The sequence below is a fragment of the Choristoneura fumiferana genome, chromosome 16 (genome assembly GCF_025370935.1).
Source record: "Choristoneura fumiferana chromosome 16, NRCan_CFum_1, whole genome shotgun sequence".
Lineage (NCBI taxonomy): Eukaryota > Metazoa > Arthropoda > Insecta > Lepidoptera > Tortricidae > Choristoneura > Choristoneura fumiferana.
Window position 1 is genome coordinate 6584064 of NC_133487.1, and position 22536 is coordinate 6606599.

At 38.2% G+C, this 22536-nt stretch overlaps 1 protein-coding gene across 2 annotated transcripts in view; it reads right to left on the reverse strand.

Annotated features, from left to right (window-relative positions):
• Positions 1–138: 138 nt before the first annotated feature.
• The window catches only part of LOC141436476 (monocarboxylate transporter 12), a 46281-nt gene continuing 23883 nt past the window's right edge, over positions 139–22536 (reverse strand). For both annotated transcript variants that reach the window (XM_074099475.1, XM_074099476.1), the window contains exons 2-9: positions 22163–22280; positions 18657–18782; positions 8499–8587; positions 7743–7858; positions 5444–5629; positions 4339–5361; positions 3357–3482; positions 139–3256 (exon numbers count right to left, since the gene is read on the reverse strand). In XM_074099475.1, the coding sequence (XP_073955576.1) occupies positions 3105–3256; positions 3357–3482; positions 4339–5361; positions 5444–5629; positions 7743–7858; positions 8499–8587; positions 18657–18782; positions 22163–22273 (1929 nt within the window). In that variant the 5' untranslated portion in view covers positions 22274–22280 and the 3' untranslated portion in view covers positions 139–3104. The remainder of the gene's footprint in view (positions 3257–3356; positions 3483–4338; positions 5362–5443; positions 5630–7742; positions 7859–8498; positions 8588–18656; positions 18783–22162; positions 22281–22536) is intronic.

The following is a 22536-nucleotide window of genomic DNA, read 5'->3' on the forward strand; positions in this document are numbered from 1 at the left end:
AGTGTGATAAGGCTCTTATTTTGAAATAATCTATACATCTAGTGCGATAGCTAGTCATTTTAGTGTGAAGAGAAGCAAACTTAAACACACAAACTGTCGCATTTATAATATTTTTAGGATTTATGAAAACAAGATAAATAATTCAACAAATAGTTTTATTCAAATACAAATTTGCTGCAAAAATAGGGAAAACCCTGGTTAAAACACTCTTTTATTACATTCTAGGCTACGGAACATTGCTTGCATTGCCTTTGACAATTACTAAACTAGGAATCCTAATTTGATATTAATCCCTGTACTAAAAAAGCCTTATTTCTCCTAAAATCTGATATGAAACCGGTTACTGCCAAAGTATTTTATCATTATAGGTTCAAACATAGCAGAAAATAATTACTTAATTTATTTTTCCTGCAGGCAAAGTTCGGGGCTAATTGATTTAAATCAACGACATGGTTTTTGTAACTATTGTTTGAATTATTTTAGATCGCACTTGTCGCGTTATTGCCAAAGTTGCTAAAATTCTTGGAGAGTTGTCAGTTCATAAAGCCAAAATGCATCAGAAACAACGATAATAAAGTTAACGACAAGTTCATCAACCTTTCTTCCTTTGAGTGGGCTAAAAGCTGGTCGCCGAAAACACGTATAAAAATTGGCAAAAATATTATTATACTTAGCCTTGATTTTTGTGATGTCCACAGGAAATGTTTCAAAATACTTTTTTAATAGTTTATAAACAGCGGTCCAGACATTTTGCAAAAAAAAAAGTCTAGAAACAGATCTTATGTCGCTGGCACTACATAAAACATTTTTCATGTGAGCGACGGAGATGCAATGGCCCTGACCATCAATAGTATATGGTAGCGCTAGGGTTAAATTTAGATGATGACGTTTATAAATGTATTATTTACGAATATAATAAATGAACACCCTCATGTTACGTTTTTCTTTCTTTCTTTTTTTCATTTACTGAATCACGGAAATGTACATACAATATTGCAAGAACTGCAAGCAACTTACTATATCTTTAATATGGCACTGTGGTAACCACACTAAAAAAATCATAGTCATAAAAACAAAAAATCCAACCAAAAAAAAACACTACAATTATAGGTATAGAATCACTCCTAAATCTATGTTAACAAATCAAAAAACATTCGATTTATTTATGTAGATTATTACAAATTATGTTTTGTTACAATGACCAGCATTTTATGATAGTTGAATTGATTTAAAAAGAAAGTATTTAATTATAATATTACGACAAATTGGCAGTGGCTGTACGTGTTATTTTTGATCTTCGTTTACTTTAAAAGAGGACATTCAAGTTTAAATTAAGTTTTTACAATTTAACCTTTAATATTACGGAAAAAAACCGATTTGGCCAAAAAGTTAACCCCGTCTGTTGAAGTAACGGAAATCAAGAAAAACACTGTATACATCTCATACATAAAATATATTTGTGTAAACAACTGAAAATAAGCACACAATTGCTCTATGATAGAGACTATCACCAAATAATAAAGTGATGATTTTGATGAAAGTATAAAAAAACACTTAATTATCATGCAGGCATTTTTGCAAATCAACAAAGTTCGCGTGTGAGCAATAGGTACAGTCAAAGAAACTGAATAGCGTGTTACATAAGTAGGTTTAGGTGATGTTAAATTTGCATCGACCAGAAGGCCCAAAACTACGCAAAAGTAGGAGCTCCGCGTGAGCGTAGCTCCGTCGACACTGTGCTGTTTGATTCTGATTGAAAAAAAACGCTACTGTGAAAAAAAGCTTCAGTAAAAAACCATAGTGGGAAAAAAAACATTCGGGAAAAAATGTGATCGGAAATTTTGCTACTAGGAAATAACGATTCTGGAAAATTGATGTAACAAATCCCGGGTGGTACCTTGGTGCTACTAGTCGTTGACATTCCATACATCTGCCAAAGAAATCAGTGAAATTCATTATGAAAAGGTTCCACCCTGGTACGCGGTTCAGTTTCTTCGATATGACTGTCTAAGAAATTGCTTTACCGTTTCCACGGGTTCAAATTTCATATCTAAAAATCGTGGCTCTTTATAATTTTAGGTAGGTATAGCTATTTCTGCGCCAACCGTTATTTGCTCAACAAGTAAATAAATAAAAGAAAAAAATGGATATAAAATAAAATGCAAAAAAGAAAGAATACCCGATGACTATGATTTCTTAATTACAATCATTAGATTACGCTAATGTACCACAGCCACAGTTATAATTCTTATCCTAAGTTAAAATGTATGTTAAACATTAAAAAAGTAAAAAAGGCCTTGTAAATATAGTACAAAGGGCTTTTGGAACTTTCTTCCATAGGAGGTTGTAGGTATAATAATAATAATCTATCATAATAAGTACCACTCACTCAATAAGGCACAAACATTACAACTAGCAAACCTTTGAATATTATTAAATCACTTTTGCATAATGATATGCAATTATTATTACATCTTTTATTTGTAATAATCTTATAATTATGTACTACTTGTAAGTTAGCACTAGGGTACACGCATGATGACAATTTTCATATTCTTTAGGCATATCAGGAGAAACTGGCACTTTTATTTTAAAATTAATTGCATACGTATCAGGACGTAAAATATTCGGACGGTGCGTTGATTTCCCTTGGCGCCCCCTAGTGTACAGTAAGTACAAACTACCTAGTCTTAACATTAAAGTACGTTTTGGCTTCAGATCAACTCTACTAATCGCACTTAGACAAAACTGCATATCTACGTAAAATATTTCGAGTCTTTGTACTTTCTAACCTCTTAATTCCTATGATTAAATGCAAGATCTGACTTTACTGAGCTTGCAAAAAGCTCGTGCAGTTTTGTCCAAAATCTACTGGGAATGTTTCTACTTTAGATTTTCATATTCGAGGTATCCAATAAATAATTTTAATAACAACAGCTTAATTTGTATGTACGTTTAAAGTCCATTTGCACATTGTCGCCTGAGATTCACTTCGCTTGAGTTCTCTCAACAGACTAAACTGTGCGACCGGGGTTTTTGGCACCTGTCTTTATTGAACCGATATCAGTCCGGTGTATTATGGTCCTGTGGTGTCCAGGAGCGGATCAGACCTTGGGGGGAGGCGAGAGCTTAGCGCGAGCCTTCTCCCACCGACTGATGTAGTCCACTGGGTAGCAGAGCACGGCAGAGAACAGAAGGAAACCGCCCGACACGTAGAAAGATATGTCGTAGCTGCTCGTCAGGTCCATTAGAGCGCCTGTGGGAACATTGTACAAGTCAGAATCATCAAGTAACTTCTCGAGTCTCAAGGATGTTATAAGAATTTGGTTTTGGTTTTTAAACTTTAATCAACTAACCGGCGATAGGCGCTCCTAACAGCGCGCCGAGTCCTTGGAACAGCAAGAACAGACCGAAGCAGTTAGTGAGCTGCTCCAGACCGATGTATTCAACCACCAGGATTGACCGCAGCGACGCGAAGCATGCTGGAAATAAAATCTTGGATAAACAATCTTGAATATCACGTGTAGTTGTACAGTCGCCATCAGATATTTCGGAGCGGCCAAAGTAATTTCAATAATTTCCATTCAGTAAATATTCAAATTTGAAGGGCCCGGGGATGGGGGGGGGGGGCAATATTGCTATCCACTGTTTCACGGGGTTCTCGACCAACCTATCCAAAATTTTTGGTAGCTTTCGTACCTGCGTGTGGCGCCATCTATTGCAACTATCATAAGTCACCAAAAACATTGGAAAGGTACTGGGTCTAATAGTATTGGTTTTATCAGCAGTTCGTTTGCTTGTGTTTGTAATAAATTGTAAGTGCCTATTTAAGCTTAATGATATGTTGTGTAGTTAATGATGTGCCTACTCATGCCTAACTACAAACTACGAACAATCAGGTACCTATCCGAGTTATGCAGAAGCCTAATGTGTTGGTAACGTGGTAATCGGTAGTAAACTATTATGTATTTCGCTGGGTACGCTTTCATTGCTCACCCACATTACAAAGGTAAAGGTAGACGGTTGAATCTCAACTGATATGATTGATGGATTCTAATGGTCTTCGCTCTGCTTCGCTGCATTGAAACGCACCCAAAGACTTGTTTGAAAGATTTCGAAGTTTTGTACCTACTGAACATCAGAAACAGATAGTGGGTAGGTACCTACGACAGTAAAGAGTAAGTAGAAAATAAGCCAGAGCGCCACGTTCTTTGTATCTGCCACATTTTTGACGTAAAATACCTGAACCTAAAAATTTGGTTAGTTCCATTTTCATTCGTTTTCTACTTTATTGTCGCATTGTGTTAATAAATACTTTGTGTTATTTTTTAAACATACCGATGGCTAGTCCAAAAACGGCGCAATATCCGAATTGGAAAGCTTCATGGTAGCAGTAGCCGCTCAGCATGGTCGCGAGTCCTCCGGCCGACAGTGCGATGTTGTTGAGCCAGAGCGGTGACACCTTCGGCATAGAAGACACCAGCCCGCACGCCACACGACCCACAATGTTTGCTACGCCGATCGCCGACAGCAACATTGTGCTGCTCGTGCTGCCCAGACCATTCTCCTCGGCCCTGCTCTTAACATACATGTAGGGCACAAAGAATCCCAGCATCGTGAAGAAACCGCTGAGAGCCAGTATACAGAATGTCGGTGATAGGAAAAGGCTCACGTCCAACATAGTGGCCAGGGTCCGCTTAACTGCTTCAGGGCAAAGACGGCATTTTCCTGACTGCTCCTCCTGAGCATCTTCCTTCGTCGGCACGTGTGTGACGGCCATGTGGTACCCGAGGGAGTTGCGGGACGTGTATTGCGGTAACCTGATCAAGCTACCGCTGAAGAAAATATCATCACGGTACAGAGGTCTAGCGACAAGATCAGCGTGCGAGTGGCGGGGCCTGGTTTCCCTTTGAATGACCTTAATTGGATGAGAAGTGTTGATAAGTGGCTCGGTATTGTCAATGTTGCTGTTGGAATCATCCTCGTCTTTTTCAGCGACAGGGCCGGTGATGAACATCGGTCTTCCGAGAGTATTCTTGATCGTGCCAGCAGTGGCTGAGGACCGCCGGCTGAGATGCGAACTGCTGCCTCTGAAGACTTCTTCGGCGGTAGGATAGCGGGTGTTGTTCGGGACTCCAACCCATGTGTGTGGGCTGACTTTGTTGCTGAACCGCATGTCTGCCGGCATTGATATTCCGGAGTCTAGTTTGCTGTGGAGTTTCAGCATGGAGTTGAGCTTCTCGACGGCTTCCTCATGACGGCGAGTTACGTCATCTTCTCCAGATTGGTCGGCGAGCTGTACCCGGACGGGCTTAATAGGCCTGAACAGTGCTCCGAAGATTACGCAAAGGAGCACGAATCCTGGGGAAAAATAATCCAGATTTTAGTTCAATTGTTCTGATATCAGTGCAAATGCCTAGTCAGAGTTTTGTAGTTGGCTTACCAGCAAGGATAACGATGGTGAGCCGCCATCCGAAGCTGTCGATGAGCTTTTGGGTGAGCGGCGCGAAGACGAAGGTCCCGACGCCGGAGCCGCAAAGAGCGAGACCGGTGGCAAGAGCGCGCCAACGTTCAAAATAGAAGCCGACGGTCAACACGGCAGGCATGTAAATCATGCAGAAGCCGATACCTGTCAAACAACGAGATATAATCAACTTTACTGCCGAGCACTCCTAACCGTCCTAACTTAAAACAATGTGGAGTCTGGTGCAGTGACCTTAATATGGAAAGTAACTAGCAAAGTTACATAGTTCGCCGAGTGTGACGCCACGAAAGTAATAAAGGCAGATATATTTTATTTCAGCTAACTATAAAGGATCTACTTAAAACACGTTGCCGGATTAAGATACATAATCTGAACGCTCTGAGCATTTTGATACTCTCCCAATTAGGCAAAAACTAAATGTGAATCATGCGAGCTATCGCTCATACAGTTTTTTTATTCCATAAAGGGCAATGCTCGCTTATCTTTATCATGGCCCGATGCCACACCCGCAAGACTTAACAATGAGAAAGATGACTTATAGCAGGAAATCACAATTCAACCAAGGAATTTGTGTCATTAATCTTGCTCGCTAATCCTGCCGTGTGCTTGCACTGTTGTGTTTCGGCGTGGAGAGTAAGGCAGCCGGTGAAATTACTGGCACTTGAGTTGAGGTATCCCATCTTAGGCCTCTAGGTTGGCAACGCATCTGCAATACCCATGGTGTTGCAGATGTTTATGGGCGGTGGTGATTTCTTACCATCAGGAGACCCACTTGTTCGTTTGCCATCGAGTCGAATAAAAAAAAACATTATCATCTCGTTATGATTGGTTTTTTTGGAGTCTTTTTGTATTTTTTATTTCAACTCCAAATTTGTTACTTTTACTGGTATCCCGTGAAACCATATCGAAAATACAAACTGAGACATGGATGCACAGAAAAACCAGAAAAAGAGACCTGCGCTGGGAATCGAACCCAGGTCCTCAGCAATCCGTGCTGCGTGCTATAACCCTTACACCACCGCTGGACAGGAATCTAGACACGATTTTTTCCTATGCATACATATCTCAGGTTGCTTATTTCTACTACGCTACTTATCAGCCCTGGTCTCTTTTTCTGGTTTTTCTGTGCATCCATGTCTCAGTTTGTATTTTCGATATTATCATCTCGTCCTAACGTCCGACGGCTGAGCAGAACTCTCAGAAATATGAGTAAGAGGGCTTGGGCTGGAGTTCCCAAGCGGGCTTAGTGCGAATTGAAAAGTTCACTTACACCATTGAATTGCAATACCATAAACCACACGGTAAATTTCAAATGTAACTTCTGAACTCAACGAGCCTCTGCTTGAGAGGCCATAATAAGAGGTCAGATCACTAGGCTATACATGGTTGTACATCTAATAAATAATGTTTTTCCATCGTGTTTTGTCGGAAAAGTTCGTATTTATCTTGCTTTCTCAATAAGCTTCAGTAAACTTGAGTAAGCTTATTGAGAAAGCATTATAAACACGAACTTTCCCGACAAAATACGATGACAATAGTAGATTAATAACCAAGGTTGGAAAGTGACACATTTCACCCGAGATATTTCTGGCACTCGAACCAATTGAGAGCGCCAATAGTTCGAGGGGAAATGGGTAATTTCACCCGAGTTAGACACTACTTTTCATTTCGACTGTGAGGAAAGTAAAATACTACAAAAAATGAGAATAATAATAAATTGAATTTACTTATATCTAACCTCCCCTTTTCGACTGGCCACTTGCCACGGCCGACTATAAAAAAAATAGAGTTGGTCACGACCAAGGAGCTTATATACAAAACTGGAGGTTGAACGCCGAACGAAGAAATTCCTTTATTACTTATTTATATATTCCATCTCTTTCTTTCACATTTCACGAATGACTTTCATCTCTTTCTTTACCTAACTAAAGAAAGAGATGGAATATGTTCGTAACGTAATAAAGATCAAATTTCTTGTTTCAAACGGATGTGTTGTATATAAGCTCCTTGGTCACGACGTGCACGTGCATCTAGATGGCCATGCCGAAACGTGAAAATAAAAGTGTCATTGACGTAACTCAACTATCTTCGACTCCGTGGCTAATCGAAAAATAAAAAAAAATACTTTCCACCCTAGAGATGAAAACGCAATTTTCCACCCGGCTATCTACCCATGAAAATTAAACTTTCCGAACAGGAGAGATGAAAAACATTGTTTCAACATCTGAACGTGGCTTTTATTATGTTACTGACGTACCTCCAAGGATGCCGTAGACAAGGTACAAGTATTCGACGCTGGTGGCGAAGTAAGAGAGCGCGAAAGCCGCACTGCTGACCAGGCTGCCGACTATCGTCACCACACGGAATCCATATCTGGAAACAGAGGGCATGTTAAATAGGTAGCACGGAAAAATCTCAAACATCTGAGCGGACTATTTTTGTAGGTAGGTAGGTACACGTTCATTATGGTGTATTTGTAAGTTAGTTTTATAAATTAGCATCAAACGCTCTGAAGTTTAAAACGTTAAACTTAATTGAACTTAGTCGCATAAACAACATTTTTATCCATTCCATAAAGGCTGTAGAATTTACAAGACTAATAGGTACGAAGTGAAAAAGTTTCTAAAAAATTTTTAGATAGGTATATAATTCTCGAATATTTTTAAAGATAAAAACTACCAAACATTTTTTTTACTCTGATATTTAATACTTGTTTTATTTATTTTGAAGTTATCTATTCACCCCATAAATTCTCGATTTTTAGATCCCGTAGGTAGAGTCATTCACGATGACGCGTGTCGTGGTTCTTATTACAATGTCATTAATGTCTAATTTTGACAAAATCACGCGTCTTCGTGAATGGCGCTAGGTATACCAACATTTAAATGGAATCAATACAATGAGAGAACTAAATAAAAGCTTTTCAAAATTGTAAGGCAGCCAGCACAACTCAGGGCGTATAGCTACAACGGTACAAGGAGTATCTAGGTAAAGTACGAAAGAATATAGTTACTTATTAGCTAAGGCCGACACGAAGGGTCCCGCCAGAAGATAGAAGCCAGCCAGCAGCGAGTTCACCAGTGCCACCTGTCCACCGCTCGCCTGTAACAAGAGATATTTCCATTTAGGTACAATCATTCAAATTCAATTAATTTATTCTGTAAATAGGCCGCAATGGGCACTTTTACACGTCATTTCTTTTAAACTACTAGCGGTTTCGGACATACCATCATTGCCAAGAAGAATGCGCCGCAAGAAACTTGGCAGTCATGTTTTCAAAATAAATTATGACAATTAAAATACTTAAAAACTAAATGAAAGAAAAAATTCCATGAAAAAAATGCAGGGATGTATGCCCCCTTACATATACCTAGGTATACTTAACCTTAATGACTCCAATGGATTATTCTAATACTACCTATGTATAGAATACCTAACCGTTTAATTATAATTATTGTTACTGTTATTAAATAAGCACACGACAAAAACTAAAACAACTATAACAAGTTATATATTAAAAGGCAGAAAAAGTTGATCAATTAAGATTAATGGTAAGTTATTTGATTCCTCTATTTCCGGTTCTGACGAAGGTGACAACTGGGAAGTCCGCCCACAGACAATCATTTCCGACATCGCACCGGCCCACTTGGCCACTGGCCTTCTTAGTTCACGGGCCATTTCTTAGTTTGATAAATTCCATTTATTTAAAACTCTTATCTTTTCAAATTGATGACTGGTCCTCTTAATAGGAAGGAAGATAGGGAGCTTCGAATAGATTTACCTCATCGCTAGCTATAAAAGGATATGGGTAAATGACTCTACTTTTTGGTATGTACAAATCAAGTGACCGGTTTGAATCAAAGTCTTTGATCATTGGAAAAAATGTGAAAAGAATCATAATGCTATTTTAGTAGAGTAGGTAGCGCAGAATATAACGAAACAACAGATATATAGCATGTCAATTGTGTTTGTTACTTATTTTGTACAATAAAGAGTTTACATTACATACATACATGTAGTACAAGTATTCTATGATGGAACCGAGCAAGTACCGTAACAAACATCGTATCTACCTATACCTAACACACTTAAACGTGTAGACTTAGGTATAAACGATGGTAAGACTCACGTAGTACAGTCAAACGCAGAATTTTGAAGAACTTGCACGCCGGAAAAGTTTTCGTTTATCGTTCAATACATCTACTAGAGTAAGTAACCTAGCTAATCATGTAATATTGTTATTATGTATCTAAATACACTCATGCTTTGCTTACATACATGTAGGTAAGGTACCGCATTCGCGCGCGCGCGCATTAGGACGATGCCTTATGGTGTGAATAAAGGGTAATTTATCATTGTATTGTATTCCTAACCCAAGTTTACCGATTTTTTTTTACCCGAGACTTTGCAAGCGTTCAGATATTTGCGGGTGACTGTACAAAGGTTGCTGCTTGCTAGTTTGTGGTCTATTTGCTCATGATGCACGCAGGCGCGGCTAGGCTGCTGTCCTAACGGGAACCATTTGCGGCACATTCCGATATGTTCGCAGAAAACTTCGAAGGGCCGTTCTCGATAGGTAAGTATACTGGAATTACTTCACTGAAACGGTTCAATGCCATATAATTAGGTATGTAGGTATACAACTGGATACAATTTTTTTCCTACCATTTTTTCTGCGTAGTTGACATATAATACATCCGTGCAAAATTACAGCTTGCTCTGAAAGCCGCGGACGGACAGACAGACAGACATGGCGAAACTATAAGGGTTCCGTTTTTGCCATTTTGGCTACGGAACCCTAAAAAGGTGAGTATATATTTCCTTAGACGTCAAATAATAATGTAGCCAAAAAAAAAATGGAAATATTTGAGTGGCAGAGTCATTCCACGTCATGTACCTACTTATTGCTCCCAAACGCTACACGAACGAAAGCGCCTGAAATTAGTTTCCATTTCGGTTCTAATTTCGGCAAATTTTCTGCCGCAACGGAAACCAAACCGAAATCCAATTTAACGCCTAACTTGCGGAAACCAAAACGGAAACCGAATGTTCGGTCGGACCGGTCGGACACTAACTTAACCGTGGGAGAAAACCAGTAAATTATACAGAAGTTAATAATTATTATAAAGTGGAATAGCCATAGGTTTGACTTAAAAACGAAATGGCTTATTCCACTGGCAGACGACTTTGAAGTAACATCAATTTAGGTACGTGTTGCAGGTGTCCATGGGCGACGGTAATCGTTTACCATCAGGCGATCCGTTTGCTCATTTTCCCCCTATACCACAAAAAACGTACAGTACGTACATACACCAGGACATACTATACCAGGAAAGTAATTAAATCGCCTCGTCTATCAACGACGCACTGTCAATAGTAGGTACCTATACCTACTCGTAGGTAGACCATATCTAAGCGGGTATTAAGATTAGCTAAATTACCTACTACTAATGGCTCTTTGAGATCTTTGAAGTTTTTCGAAATTGATGATTTTTTTTTACGTTTTCAACACCAATGGATCAGCCATTTTGAAAAAAATCCGCAAACTGAATCGAAATAAGGAATAATAATATATTGAGTGGCAAAAAACCTGGCCCTCAAATATATGCAGAAATACTGATGTGCCAAAGGAAACTTCCAAAATTGTGGAATATTATTCATATAGGAAAATTTCGGAAACTTCTCACAATTTTGTATGGGGATTGAAACTTTCCGTTTCTTAAATTTATATTTCCTATATTTCTTATGAAAATTTCCAGAACTTTCCGAGAACTTTTCAAACTTTTTGGAAACTTTCCGCAATTTGCACATCTGTATGCAGAAATAGGTTATTTTTTATGAAGAGTGGGCCACATTTTGTGCGTGCTGTGTATATAATTATCGGGCGCGGTTACAAAATTTCGCATACAGTTCGAAAGCATTTTTACCCAAGCTGAAACGTAGACGCTTCGCTTGCGCTTTTGGTCAATAACAAAACATTGCGCGCCTCTAGGATGTTTGTGAAAACCCGGTTTTAGTGTTCCGAGATGTGCATATAGTCCATGAACAAATGCAGAATAATTATGACTTATGCGCGACGTCGAAGTCCCGGGCTCGCACGATTAGCAATGCAGGCCGAGCAGGGTCAAGCAAAGGCATGCAGCGTCTGCTGATTTACTGCTTAGCTTGACTTATATTATTTGTAACTTGCTTTATAACTGATACTTATTATGCTTTATATATATTTATTATGCTTTATTTTCATGGTTTTTTGTAGTCGGTTCAATTTTTTGTCATAATTTTTTTTCACGCTTTTTAGTGTAAATAATCTTAGGATACAATAGTATAATGTCAACCGCTCGTCACCTTTTACGAAAGATTGCTTTTTCCGATGCAGAGACGTTCATTATTGAGGAGTCCTGGTGCTTCACCACCCGTTCCATTTTAACATATGCATTAAGAGGAGCATAAATTGCATAGCAACTGTGTTAAAGTAATTGAAATTCAACCTGTGAAATAATGAGTACTAACTCCGATGGTCAACTGTGGTCTTCATCAGTTCCACTTCACCAAATTATGATTTTCAAGAGCAAATGCACGAGTTACTACTAAATATATCCAATTTACCATAGGTGTCCCTACAATATTTAAAGAGCTCCCTCGGTTTCCTTAAGATCCAATCATCAGATCCTGATTTGGTGCTTATGGGACCTAAATGAAGCCATTCCTATGCGATCGCAAAAAAAAAAATCTAATCGGTTCATAAATGACGGAGTTCTGAGGTAAAAAACATGAAAAAAATACAAACGAATTTATAGCCTCCTCCTTTCTTGAAGTCGGTTAAAAAGTCAAAAGTCAAAATATCTTTATTCAATTTAAGAAGCACATATGAATGTCAAAAAAATCTACCACCGGTTCGGAAAAACCTCTGCTGAACCTCAACGAGGTATATATTTTTTTAAACAGATTTACAATATTATTATACGAGTAAATGATATCTATACATCACGAGTAGGTATTTAACACAACTTCATTTTTAACACAGTGGATTCGCTATTTGAAGCAAGCAGGGATCGCCAATGCGGATTGGAATTATTTCCAGATATCCCTGTCCATGATATAGGTATGTAATATAATCATTAATTTATAATAGGTACGCATTAGATATTAATATATTGGGCGTATTTATTATATATTTAGGCGTTTAATCTATTGAGATTTGAAATGTTTTGATATTAAAATGAATTTGATATTAAAAGTTAATCGCCTTTGTAGGGTTCCGTACCCAAAGGTTAAAAACGACCCTATTACTAAGACTCCACTGTCCGTCTGTCTGTCAGTTACCAGGCCTGTATCTCATGAGCCGTGATAGCTATCAGTTGAAATTTTCACAGATGATGTATCTCTATTGCCGCTATAACAGCAAATTGTATAAACTGAATAAAATAAATATTTAAGGGGGGCTCCCATACAACAAACGTGATTTTTTGCGGTTTTTTTGCTCGATATTTATAACGGCAACCGATAGTCGCTTGAAATATTTACAGAATATTTAGTTGTATATTCTCTTCAAAAATAAATAATTATAATAAAGTAAAACACATATTTAAGCGGGGCTATAACAAACCGTCACTGCCATGTGAAAACCTCGTGAGCGTACCAAAAATTTGCATAATGTTTTTTTTAATTTTAATTTATTACAGATTTTCTCGTGAATAGGAGCTTATAAAACGTCTTTCGAATTTTTGTTACTTACGAGATTAAACCCGTTGACCTGGTTAAAGTGGCGGGTTCACCGTGGATGCAGGCCGCTGCCAACCGAAGCGACTGTAGGTTTATGGGGGAGGCCTATGTCCAACAGTCGACGTCCTACGGCCGAGACAATGATGATGATGATGACGAGGTTTTCACATGGCAGCGACGAAACGTGCTTTTTTGCCATTTTTTACTAATGTCTAATGTTGTATAGATAATGATACGGAACCCTTCGTGCGCGAGTCCGACTCGCACTTGCCTGGTTTTTAATTGTTACTGAGCTCGGATCTTAGTGGGAATCAAACACTCTCTGAAAGTGTTTAAATTTCGGGTCAAACAGTCAAAATACACATTGACTTGATTCATTACACGGGATATTTTACTATGGTAGAGTCATTTTATGATAATGCTGCGACATTCGCAATGACAGTGATGTCAAAAACTGGAAAACATTTTTGTATCGAACTTTTACATACTACAATGGGGGTCATTGTAAAGTGACTCTACCATAGATTCATACATTATATACGACATTCTCTAGCACGCAGCTTACGTAAATGTGCGTTGAATTCATTTATATGTATGTGTATGTCAGTCTAAGTCTATTCAGTTATTTGTCAACTTGCTCGGAAATTTTACGAATAAATTTACAAGTCGTACCTATTAGCATTGCAAAGGTTTTCCCTCAATGTGAATTGAATCGGTTAAATAGATTTTAGAAAAGTTGTTAATGAACGTTATTTTATTTGTGTATACTGCGTATATACAACTGTTATTTGCTTAACTTGTACCGTGTAAAACCGGTTATCTTTTTATAATTTTTCAAGTTTTTGACATCCTTAGATTCACTATGTTTTTTACTCTAGGTCCTGGCTTTTGTTTATTTGCGGCGCTTTATAGGAGTTGCGGGCTTGCAGTCGAGAAAAATCCGTTATGAACATCTGGAAAAGGAGGACCTAGACAGAAAACCGGCTGAAAAACCCAGCTGCCCGTTCCCAACCCCCTGGAGCTTACTACGGGGGGGAGTGTTAGTTGTGTTAGTGTACTGCTGAACCCTGTAAATGATTTTCAGGACTTTTTTTGTGGTCGTGGGTTGATTCCATACATTAATCGGTATTAGTAATACCAAACTGGATCTTGTAGATAATGTTAAAGGTAAAGTTAAATTATAAAGGTTTTGGGTGCAAGCACGCTAAGGCTCGGTATTTTTTTTTTGTTTCAAGTGACTCGTGAATTGTATAGATACACATCCTGTTGATATCAAGAATGGAAACTGATATTATGACAGACGCATTGTTTGTATCACGGGCAGGTTAATTTAAGTAATCATTATGATTTATTATAAATATAATCAGGTTATCTGCAAATAATAAGGCTCGCCTCTTCAAATACATTAAAGTAGGCGTCGACCGAAGTTCATTTCAAAGTCATAAATAACCAATCATTATCGCTTCATAATTAAGACGAGCGCATCTGATTGGCGTTAATAGCTCCAACATTGACCTGTCAAGCAAAATTTTGCGCTGATTGTCCTCGCTTCGATTAAGTACGTTATTTTAGCAAGGCTCATAAATTGTTTTGTTGTGTAAGCCTACTGCGTATAGAGGTGGCGACAATCATTGTGTTCTGTTCTTAAAATAAGCAGCTAGACGCCACCAGAGTTAGATCTTGGGATGCAGCCAAATAGCTTGTTACAACATCGGTGTCACGCATCACGAGATATCTTCGAATTGACTGGCAAGTTTATAGTGCAGTTAAAACGAAATTAACTCTGATCAAAAGTATTAATGAAAATGGTAACATAATTTTTAGGGTTCCGGAACGGAACCCTTATAGTTTCGCCATGTCTGTCTGTCCGTCCGCGGCTTTGCTCAGGGACTATCAATGCCAGAAAGCTATAATTTTGCACGAATATATATGTAAACATGCCGACAAAATGGTACAACAAAAAATAACAAATATTTTTTTTTAGGGTCCTTCCCATAGACGTAAAGTAGGGGTGTTTTTTTTTCTCATCCAATCCTATAGTGTGGGGTATCGTTGGATAGGTCTTTCAAAACAATTCGGGGTTTGCTAAAACGATTTTTCGATTCAGTGATTTGTTTGCGAAAGATTCAGCTTTAAAGAGCAAATTTTTATAAAATTCGAGCGTCCTCCCCCCCCTCTAAAATCTAAACCGGTGGGTGGAAAATTTTGAAAAAAATGAGAATGTTAGTAAGTTTATCAAACATTCAAGAAAAACTATAACGGCTAAGTTTGCTTGAGAATTATTAGTAGTTTAAGAGTAAATAGCAGCAAAGGTATAAAATATACCTAAACTTGGAAGATTCCGTATAAAATACGAAATACTTAGAAAAATATTACTTAATTTTTTCGTAATGGCTACGGAACCCTATTTTGGGCGTGTCCGACACGCTCTTGCCGGTTTTTCAACTTACTGTTAATTTGGAGGAGTAGGAACGTTCTAATATCGTAGGTAATAAATGAGGGTTTATTGACATGCGAAGCATCGCTAGATGGCATTAATTCCTAATATCGTGAGGTCCGTTTGACGTTACATTCTTACTTGCAATTGGCTCATTTAGTTATTTACTTAACCAATCACAAACTTGACACAAATTTCAATATTTATTTACTTATTATTTTGTAGCTGTTCTTATCTTTTTCTTGACCCTAGTGACAGTAGAATTCCAATAGCTGCCCGATACCGAAGTAACATTAATTGAGCAATTGCCGCTGGCTGGCTTCTGTGACGTTGTAGCTATCAAATCAAATACACATAAACAGAACTATAAACGTTTACACCGTTTTAATGCACACACAAACCTGGCTGTTCCACTGACCACGGAATTCGCAGATCTGCCATCATTTAAATTTGGAGGTAGGTAACGGGTATTCAAAGTCAATTTTTATTTATTACGGAAATAAAGACTTACGAAAGTACGACAGAAAGAGACGAGAGAAAAAGAAAGAAAGAGGTACGGAAGTTAGTCTAGTCTTCTCCACTTTGAGTTTTTGCGAGTGGTTTTGGAAAAATCATTTATAACAGATGACACAAGGCTACGCTATTACCTAATGTGAATTGGAGGCAAAACACACAAGCTAGTGTCAGGAGATCATTGACGAATTTCATACGAATACTTATTTTACTGATGCACTTGCTGGTTACTATTTTGTTCGTTGTCTTCTAACCGATTTCATAAATGGATGAGGTTCTGTCTGTCTGTTTGTGGCACCGTAGCTCTTAAACGGGTGGACCGATTTGAACGCGGTATTTTTTAAATTGAAAGCAGGTTTTCTAGCGATGGTTCTTAGACATGTATTATCAAAATTGGTTCAGCCGGTTTTGAGATATTGAACTCTGAAGTGACAAAGTCTGCGGTTTTCCAACTTTTTGTTGGTTAGGTTATTTAAGTTTAAGCTCATACGGATATCGAAACAACGCTGGTCCTATGATAGCGATACCTAATGACATAAAAAAACCTTCCAAAATAATACAATAATATTACAAAATACGTTTTGAAGTGATTCCAATATTTTCACGTTGTTGTTTAGCTATTACATCAACGGTTACGCTAATGAGTTATTGAATGAACGGTCTGGTGGGCCGGCGCAGGCCTTGGCCTTAGCGTTATGGTAATGATCGCGAATTATGACGTTCGGTCTGGATCGGTTGCGCTGACGCTGTTCACTCAGCACAGTTTTTAATTGGCTTTTGCCACGAGCACTCAGTTGACAGGATGTAAGAAAAAAAAAGTAAGGTTGCATTCGTGGCTTGTAGCGGTGTAGTTGCACGAAATTGCAACTAAAGGACGCTGTTTGCTTTTTAATTATAGGCAAGGATGTATGTTTATTGAGGCGAAAAAAAAACATTTAAAATGTTTACCCATAAGTGCTTATACGAGATCAACGCGACTTAATTCAAGATTTAGTTAAGTTACGAACCACTTTAACATTTTAACGGCGAGTCAGGATAGTAATTTTGTAGTGCGTAGTTAAAAGTAAGGCGATAATAGAGCCACGAACGGTGAACCAAATCTCAACGGTATGATGACGCACGAAAATTGTGATTGCTACCACAATTAGAAAATTTTACTATTCGACAGTGATGGAGGAGCAAACAAAATGATTACAAAGGTCCTGATTAAAATAGGCGTCACGTCATAATATTTGCTACGAAATGGACAACATTAAACGGAGGCCTGGCCATGACGCACGCGCAGACGAGGGTGTGGTCTAAGACGTTAAAAATAGCTCGTCGACATCTGTTATGTTCAAATTTTAAAATCGTTTTTTTATGTTCAGAAACGAAATGTTAGTGGCCAGCATTGGACGTGACTAAACATTTTACGATCGGCCAATTGTGAATAGGCATTTAGTTTGGGCGGGCAGGCGTGATCAATTTCAGGGCCTCTATTCAGAAAATTTACAGAGCGTTATGGAATGTAGCGTGAGCGTATTTTATCTAATTCTTACCCGTAAGCTTTGTGTAAGTATAATCATGTAGTAGAATCTTGATATGACTGGCTAGAGCTAGTCTCGCAACATAGACAATTTCATTTATTCTTCGCCTATATACCTAAGGTCCAGAAGGCAATGGCTTTTGTAAACAATTATTTATAATAACGAGTTTGTCTTTGTAAGGTTTTTAATTAAAATTATGTAATACAGAAGTATTCAGAGATAGAAATCTCCAGTTTTAATTGATTGTAAGATCAGTAGGTACGTGATATTCAGGAATAAAAATATACAATTAACCATGACCTTCCGCCAGTAATAGATTGAACAACCGTTTTCTTTTAGTAGCAAAGTCTTTGCTGCAAAGATCACGTGTGCAGATGCCATTAAATATACGATTATTTTAATTGGCAACTGATACTCACTTCGAAACGCGTGTTTGAACCACGAGACCCGATAGATAAGAAGCAATGGCAGCTATTTTAGTCGCAAAGATCAATGATGAAATCTAAATAACGTCTGGTAAATATACAAAAAATATAATTTTAACTTTTAGTTTCAAACATTACTTAATTGTCTGTTTGAGATACAGTCAAGTGGATTGCAATGCATCGCCAACTGGGTAAGGCTCAGAAGCATTACAAACTCAGTTTCTTATGTGTCTGTATATATTTTGGCTAAATGTGGAAGCATTTATAGCGTCACTTTACAAAAAAAAAACCGCGGGTAATTTTTTTTTGCTATTCGAATTTTAAATAGATGTCCATTACTCGTATTGAGCGTACGTTGTAAAAAAGTAATATTGTATAGAACGACATTTTTTTCCTCGCATTCAAATTGACGTGCTTTGTCTTGTCGTACACTACACGGTTTGCGAGATTTTTCAAATTTAACGCATACTAGGTACATATTGTAAAGCATACAATTTCCAGGGCAGCTACCCCATGATACAAACTAGTTAATTTAAAAAAAAACTTACTTTGAACTCGTCTTTGATTGGCCCGAGCAGCATGCCGCCGCAGAAGATGATTCCGTCGACCAGCACATTGCACATGAAAGAAGCGAAGACGATCACCCAGCCCCATCCGCCGTCCGGGGGGACCACCTGGAGGGAGAAACAACTACAATTATAATAAACGCTTAATCTTCATCATATTAACCTACGTTAAATTGACACCTTCTTAATTGTACTGTTTATCTTTAGACTACTCTCCTTAACATGTTAGCCGAAAGACGTCCACTGCTGGACATGGCCTCCCCAAAGGCTCTCCACTCAGAGCGGTCTTGTGCTTTTCGCATCCACCGCGATCCCGCGATCTTAACCAGGTCGTCGCTCCATCTTGTTGGAGGCCTACCGACAGCTCTTCTCCCGGTCCACGGACGCCATTCGAGAACCTTTTGACCCCATTGGACATCAGTCCTGCGAGTAATGTGCCCCGCCCACACTTCAGTTTCGCAACTCCTTGGGCTATATCGGTAACCTTATATAGTTCTACTGCGGATATCATCATTTCTGATTCTATCCCGCAGAGAAACCCCATGCATAGACCTCTTCATAGCCCTCCTACTAAACTACTCTCTCCTGTAAAATTGTATTTTCGCACTTGGCTCAGTATACTTAGGTGTCGAAATACTCCCAAAACAACCGAAAATCCTGGTCTCCCTGATATTTTTAATAATTGAGATACATATTTTGGAATATCTATTATCGTCGGTTTTAGTTGGATTGCAAGCGGAATATCGCTTAGTCTTTAGTAAAGGACCTTTTCTCTCTGTACTATCCCCGTTAGGTAGGGCCCGTTGATTATGTCCCCACCTCTGAGAGGAACGAGGGATATGTAGGAACTAGGCTGTATACCGCTGGCAGGTGGTAAAACTGACCACCTGGCAGGTTAGATTGACAGCGGGTATTACATGCCGGAGAGCAGATTGCTCCCGATAGCCTAAGCGGCTGGTGCTATTCTTTGTAAATGTATTTATAAGTTCTACAATAAATCTGAATCAGCGGAATAATAGACTTGTTTATTTCTTAACAGTTTAAAGTCACGCGCGTTGATCCCCAGTACCTAAGCTCTTACCAAGTTACAGTCCCCACAAGTGGTAGTGGGTTTAGCTGTACTAACCAAGTTGATATTGTTATGATTTTTTTGGATATCAAATACTTCTAACAGAACGAAACGATACTTCACACAATCTTCTTCGATACTAGTAGGCGTGTCCTCTTCACTGAGTGGCATTATTGTTTGATGCTATAAATAAATTAACCATTTTTAACAGCAATTTTTTAAGCTAGCTTAATACTTGCTTGATGCTTGATGACAATTTTAGATGAGTCATAAATATTGACATTTATATCAAAACAGAATATTACGTACTAAAAAGTTTTTCTGGCATCATTGGTTTTGTCTATCATTATGCTTTTTCATCACTTCGATTTACTCTCACTCAGACCTAAGACCAAGAATCCAGACTCAGATAAATGAATCCAATGAATGGATCATATGTCTGGATTTACTGGATGGATATTCCTGTTTGAGCTATATTCTATGTACGTAAAATTTGTGTGTAAGAAAGACGTACATGATCAGCCAAATAAGTGATCTATCAATTTTTGAACAAGTTCCTATCAAATTAATATGCCGCTAAAGTTGACAGACACGTCTATTGGCATTATTGTTTTATGACATGCAAACAATTATCAACTTTAGAGTGGTAGACCATATATATTTGGCTGATGGTACCTAGTTTTAAATCAAAACTTTATTACATGGTGTTGCAGATGTTTATGGGCGGTGGTGATCTCTTACCATCAGGAGACCCACTTGCTCGTTTGCCATCCAGTCGTATAAAAAAAAAAAACAATTTCCAGTGAATTTTAGCCTAGAACTTGACTAGTGAGGTGACCTTGTATACATATATGTAAGGCTGTCTAAGACATAATGACCTCGATAGATAGTGTGTCACTCAGTTGCCACCCTAACACCGTGACTACGTTGGCAATATTACTATTAATCATCTAATTGATTGCCAACCTTCGCCGTCTCGACCATTCCATCAATGGGAACACCTACATGAATAAAAGCCTTTTGAACGAATGAAATATTTTAATCAAAGACAAATTAATAGTTCATTATTGACTCTAGTAGAAGTAGTTAAAGTTATTTTGAAAATATAGAGTATTTTATACTCCGGAGACAAAAATTACAGCTAAAAGTCGCGTCATACGTAAATGAAAGACGTTAAGTTTTACATTATTCTTCCACGGGTGTGTCAGTTTTGGCTGTATTTTTTGTCTCCAGAATTTTTAGTTACACTTTAGCAACCAATAATGGTCAAAACGCCGATGATCATAGCCGTCCAAGCCGCTGCATCTAAAATGACTAAAACCACTTGTCTGGCTATTTCTCCTCGTCGCTGCCACACTCTACGCACTGCCATGGTAGAACAGTCAGTTACAGCATCAATAGAATAATGGCCATCGTAATTTCAGCAAATGCAGTTGTAATAGTACCGATGAGAACAGCGTTTATTATTTTCTCTAAAAGTTTGCGCAATAATTTATCTCTGCTTTCTTTTTTTGCTGTCATAGTTGAAATTTTCTATGGCATTTGTCCGAATTGGTCGGTTTTCATCAGATAATGTTACTTAGCTTCATCCCCGCAGCTGCACTCAGAAACGCATGCGGAATTTTTTGAATCAGTATCAGACGCTTCCTGATCGCTTTCTGTTTCTTCTTTCAGTTTGGTTGGCCACGTTACTTTGTCAAAGCCCTTATGAATAACCAGTGCGATATGTAAGCCAACTACTAGTGTGAATAATAAATCGATTAATAGATCTTGATCAATCATAGCAAAACGGACAGATTTTTTCGTGGGGCATGTCGCTGAGCCCCAATTTTTATTTGATTTTTAATCAAACCATGTTGAACTGTCACTTGGCGTTTATTAGATCGTTTGGCATCTGTCATAAAATTAATCTTTTTTTATTACCTACCTGTCACATTTTTAAACAGCTTCAAATAGGTCATGCTTGAATCAATGAGTCTAGTACCTACTTAACATTTTGCATTATACTAGGATATAGGACTTAGATTAGTGTATGCGTTCTTACCTATTTATTAATCCCATGAATAGACAAATTATTAAGATTTATCGAAAGCCAGGATTTGAGGTACGAGGTAAGTAGTATGTACCCGTAGCATGGAGTGAACATTTCCGTAAACCAAACAGGAGAGTAAGAGAAGCCGAATTAGGTAATTTTATAATGCAACTCCTCGGAGTCATAAGTTTGACACACACGTCACATTTTTTACGGCATGTAAAATGGTGGGAATTGAGTTATTACGGTGCCACGCTACTGGCATGTACAGTACTAAAAGCAAAGCTCTTTTTTATAGATATGCGTTAAGACGCGGTAAGTGAGGTGCGGGAGTTTACAATGCTGATTGTCTGTTGAAGGTACCTCCTCGGATACACATTAGCTTACCAGTGCTGCCTCTGGCTCCGATTCTTCGCTGGGTGAGTCTCGGCCCAGACCACTCTCGTCTGAGGACGGCGTCTCGAACGGCCGTTCGTCGGTCGCCACTCGCACCACCATCTTGGATCTGAAAGTTAAACATAGATGTGAGTTTTAAAGACTATTTTATTTTAGGTAAATAAAGGTGTATCCATGTTATGCAAGCTTTCAAAACAGCTCAGCCTTACAGAGCTTTGGTAATAATTTTATTTAAAACGTTATAATTTTATTCAATGTCAAACAATAATGATAGAAATAACATACTTAGTTAAAAACAATAGAAATCTGAATATTTTTACGTTTGAAAGGCCAATGTTCTAAAATGTGTGTGTGGCGCCAAGTTA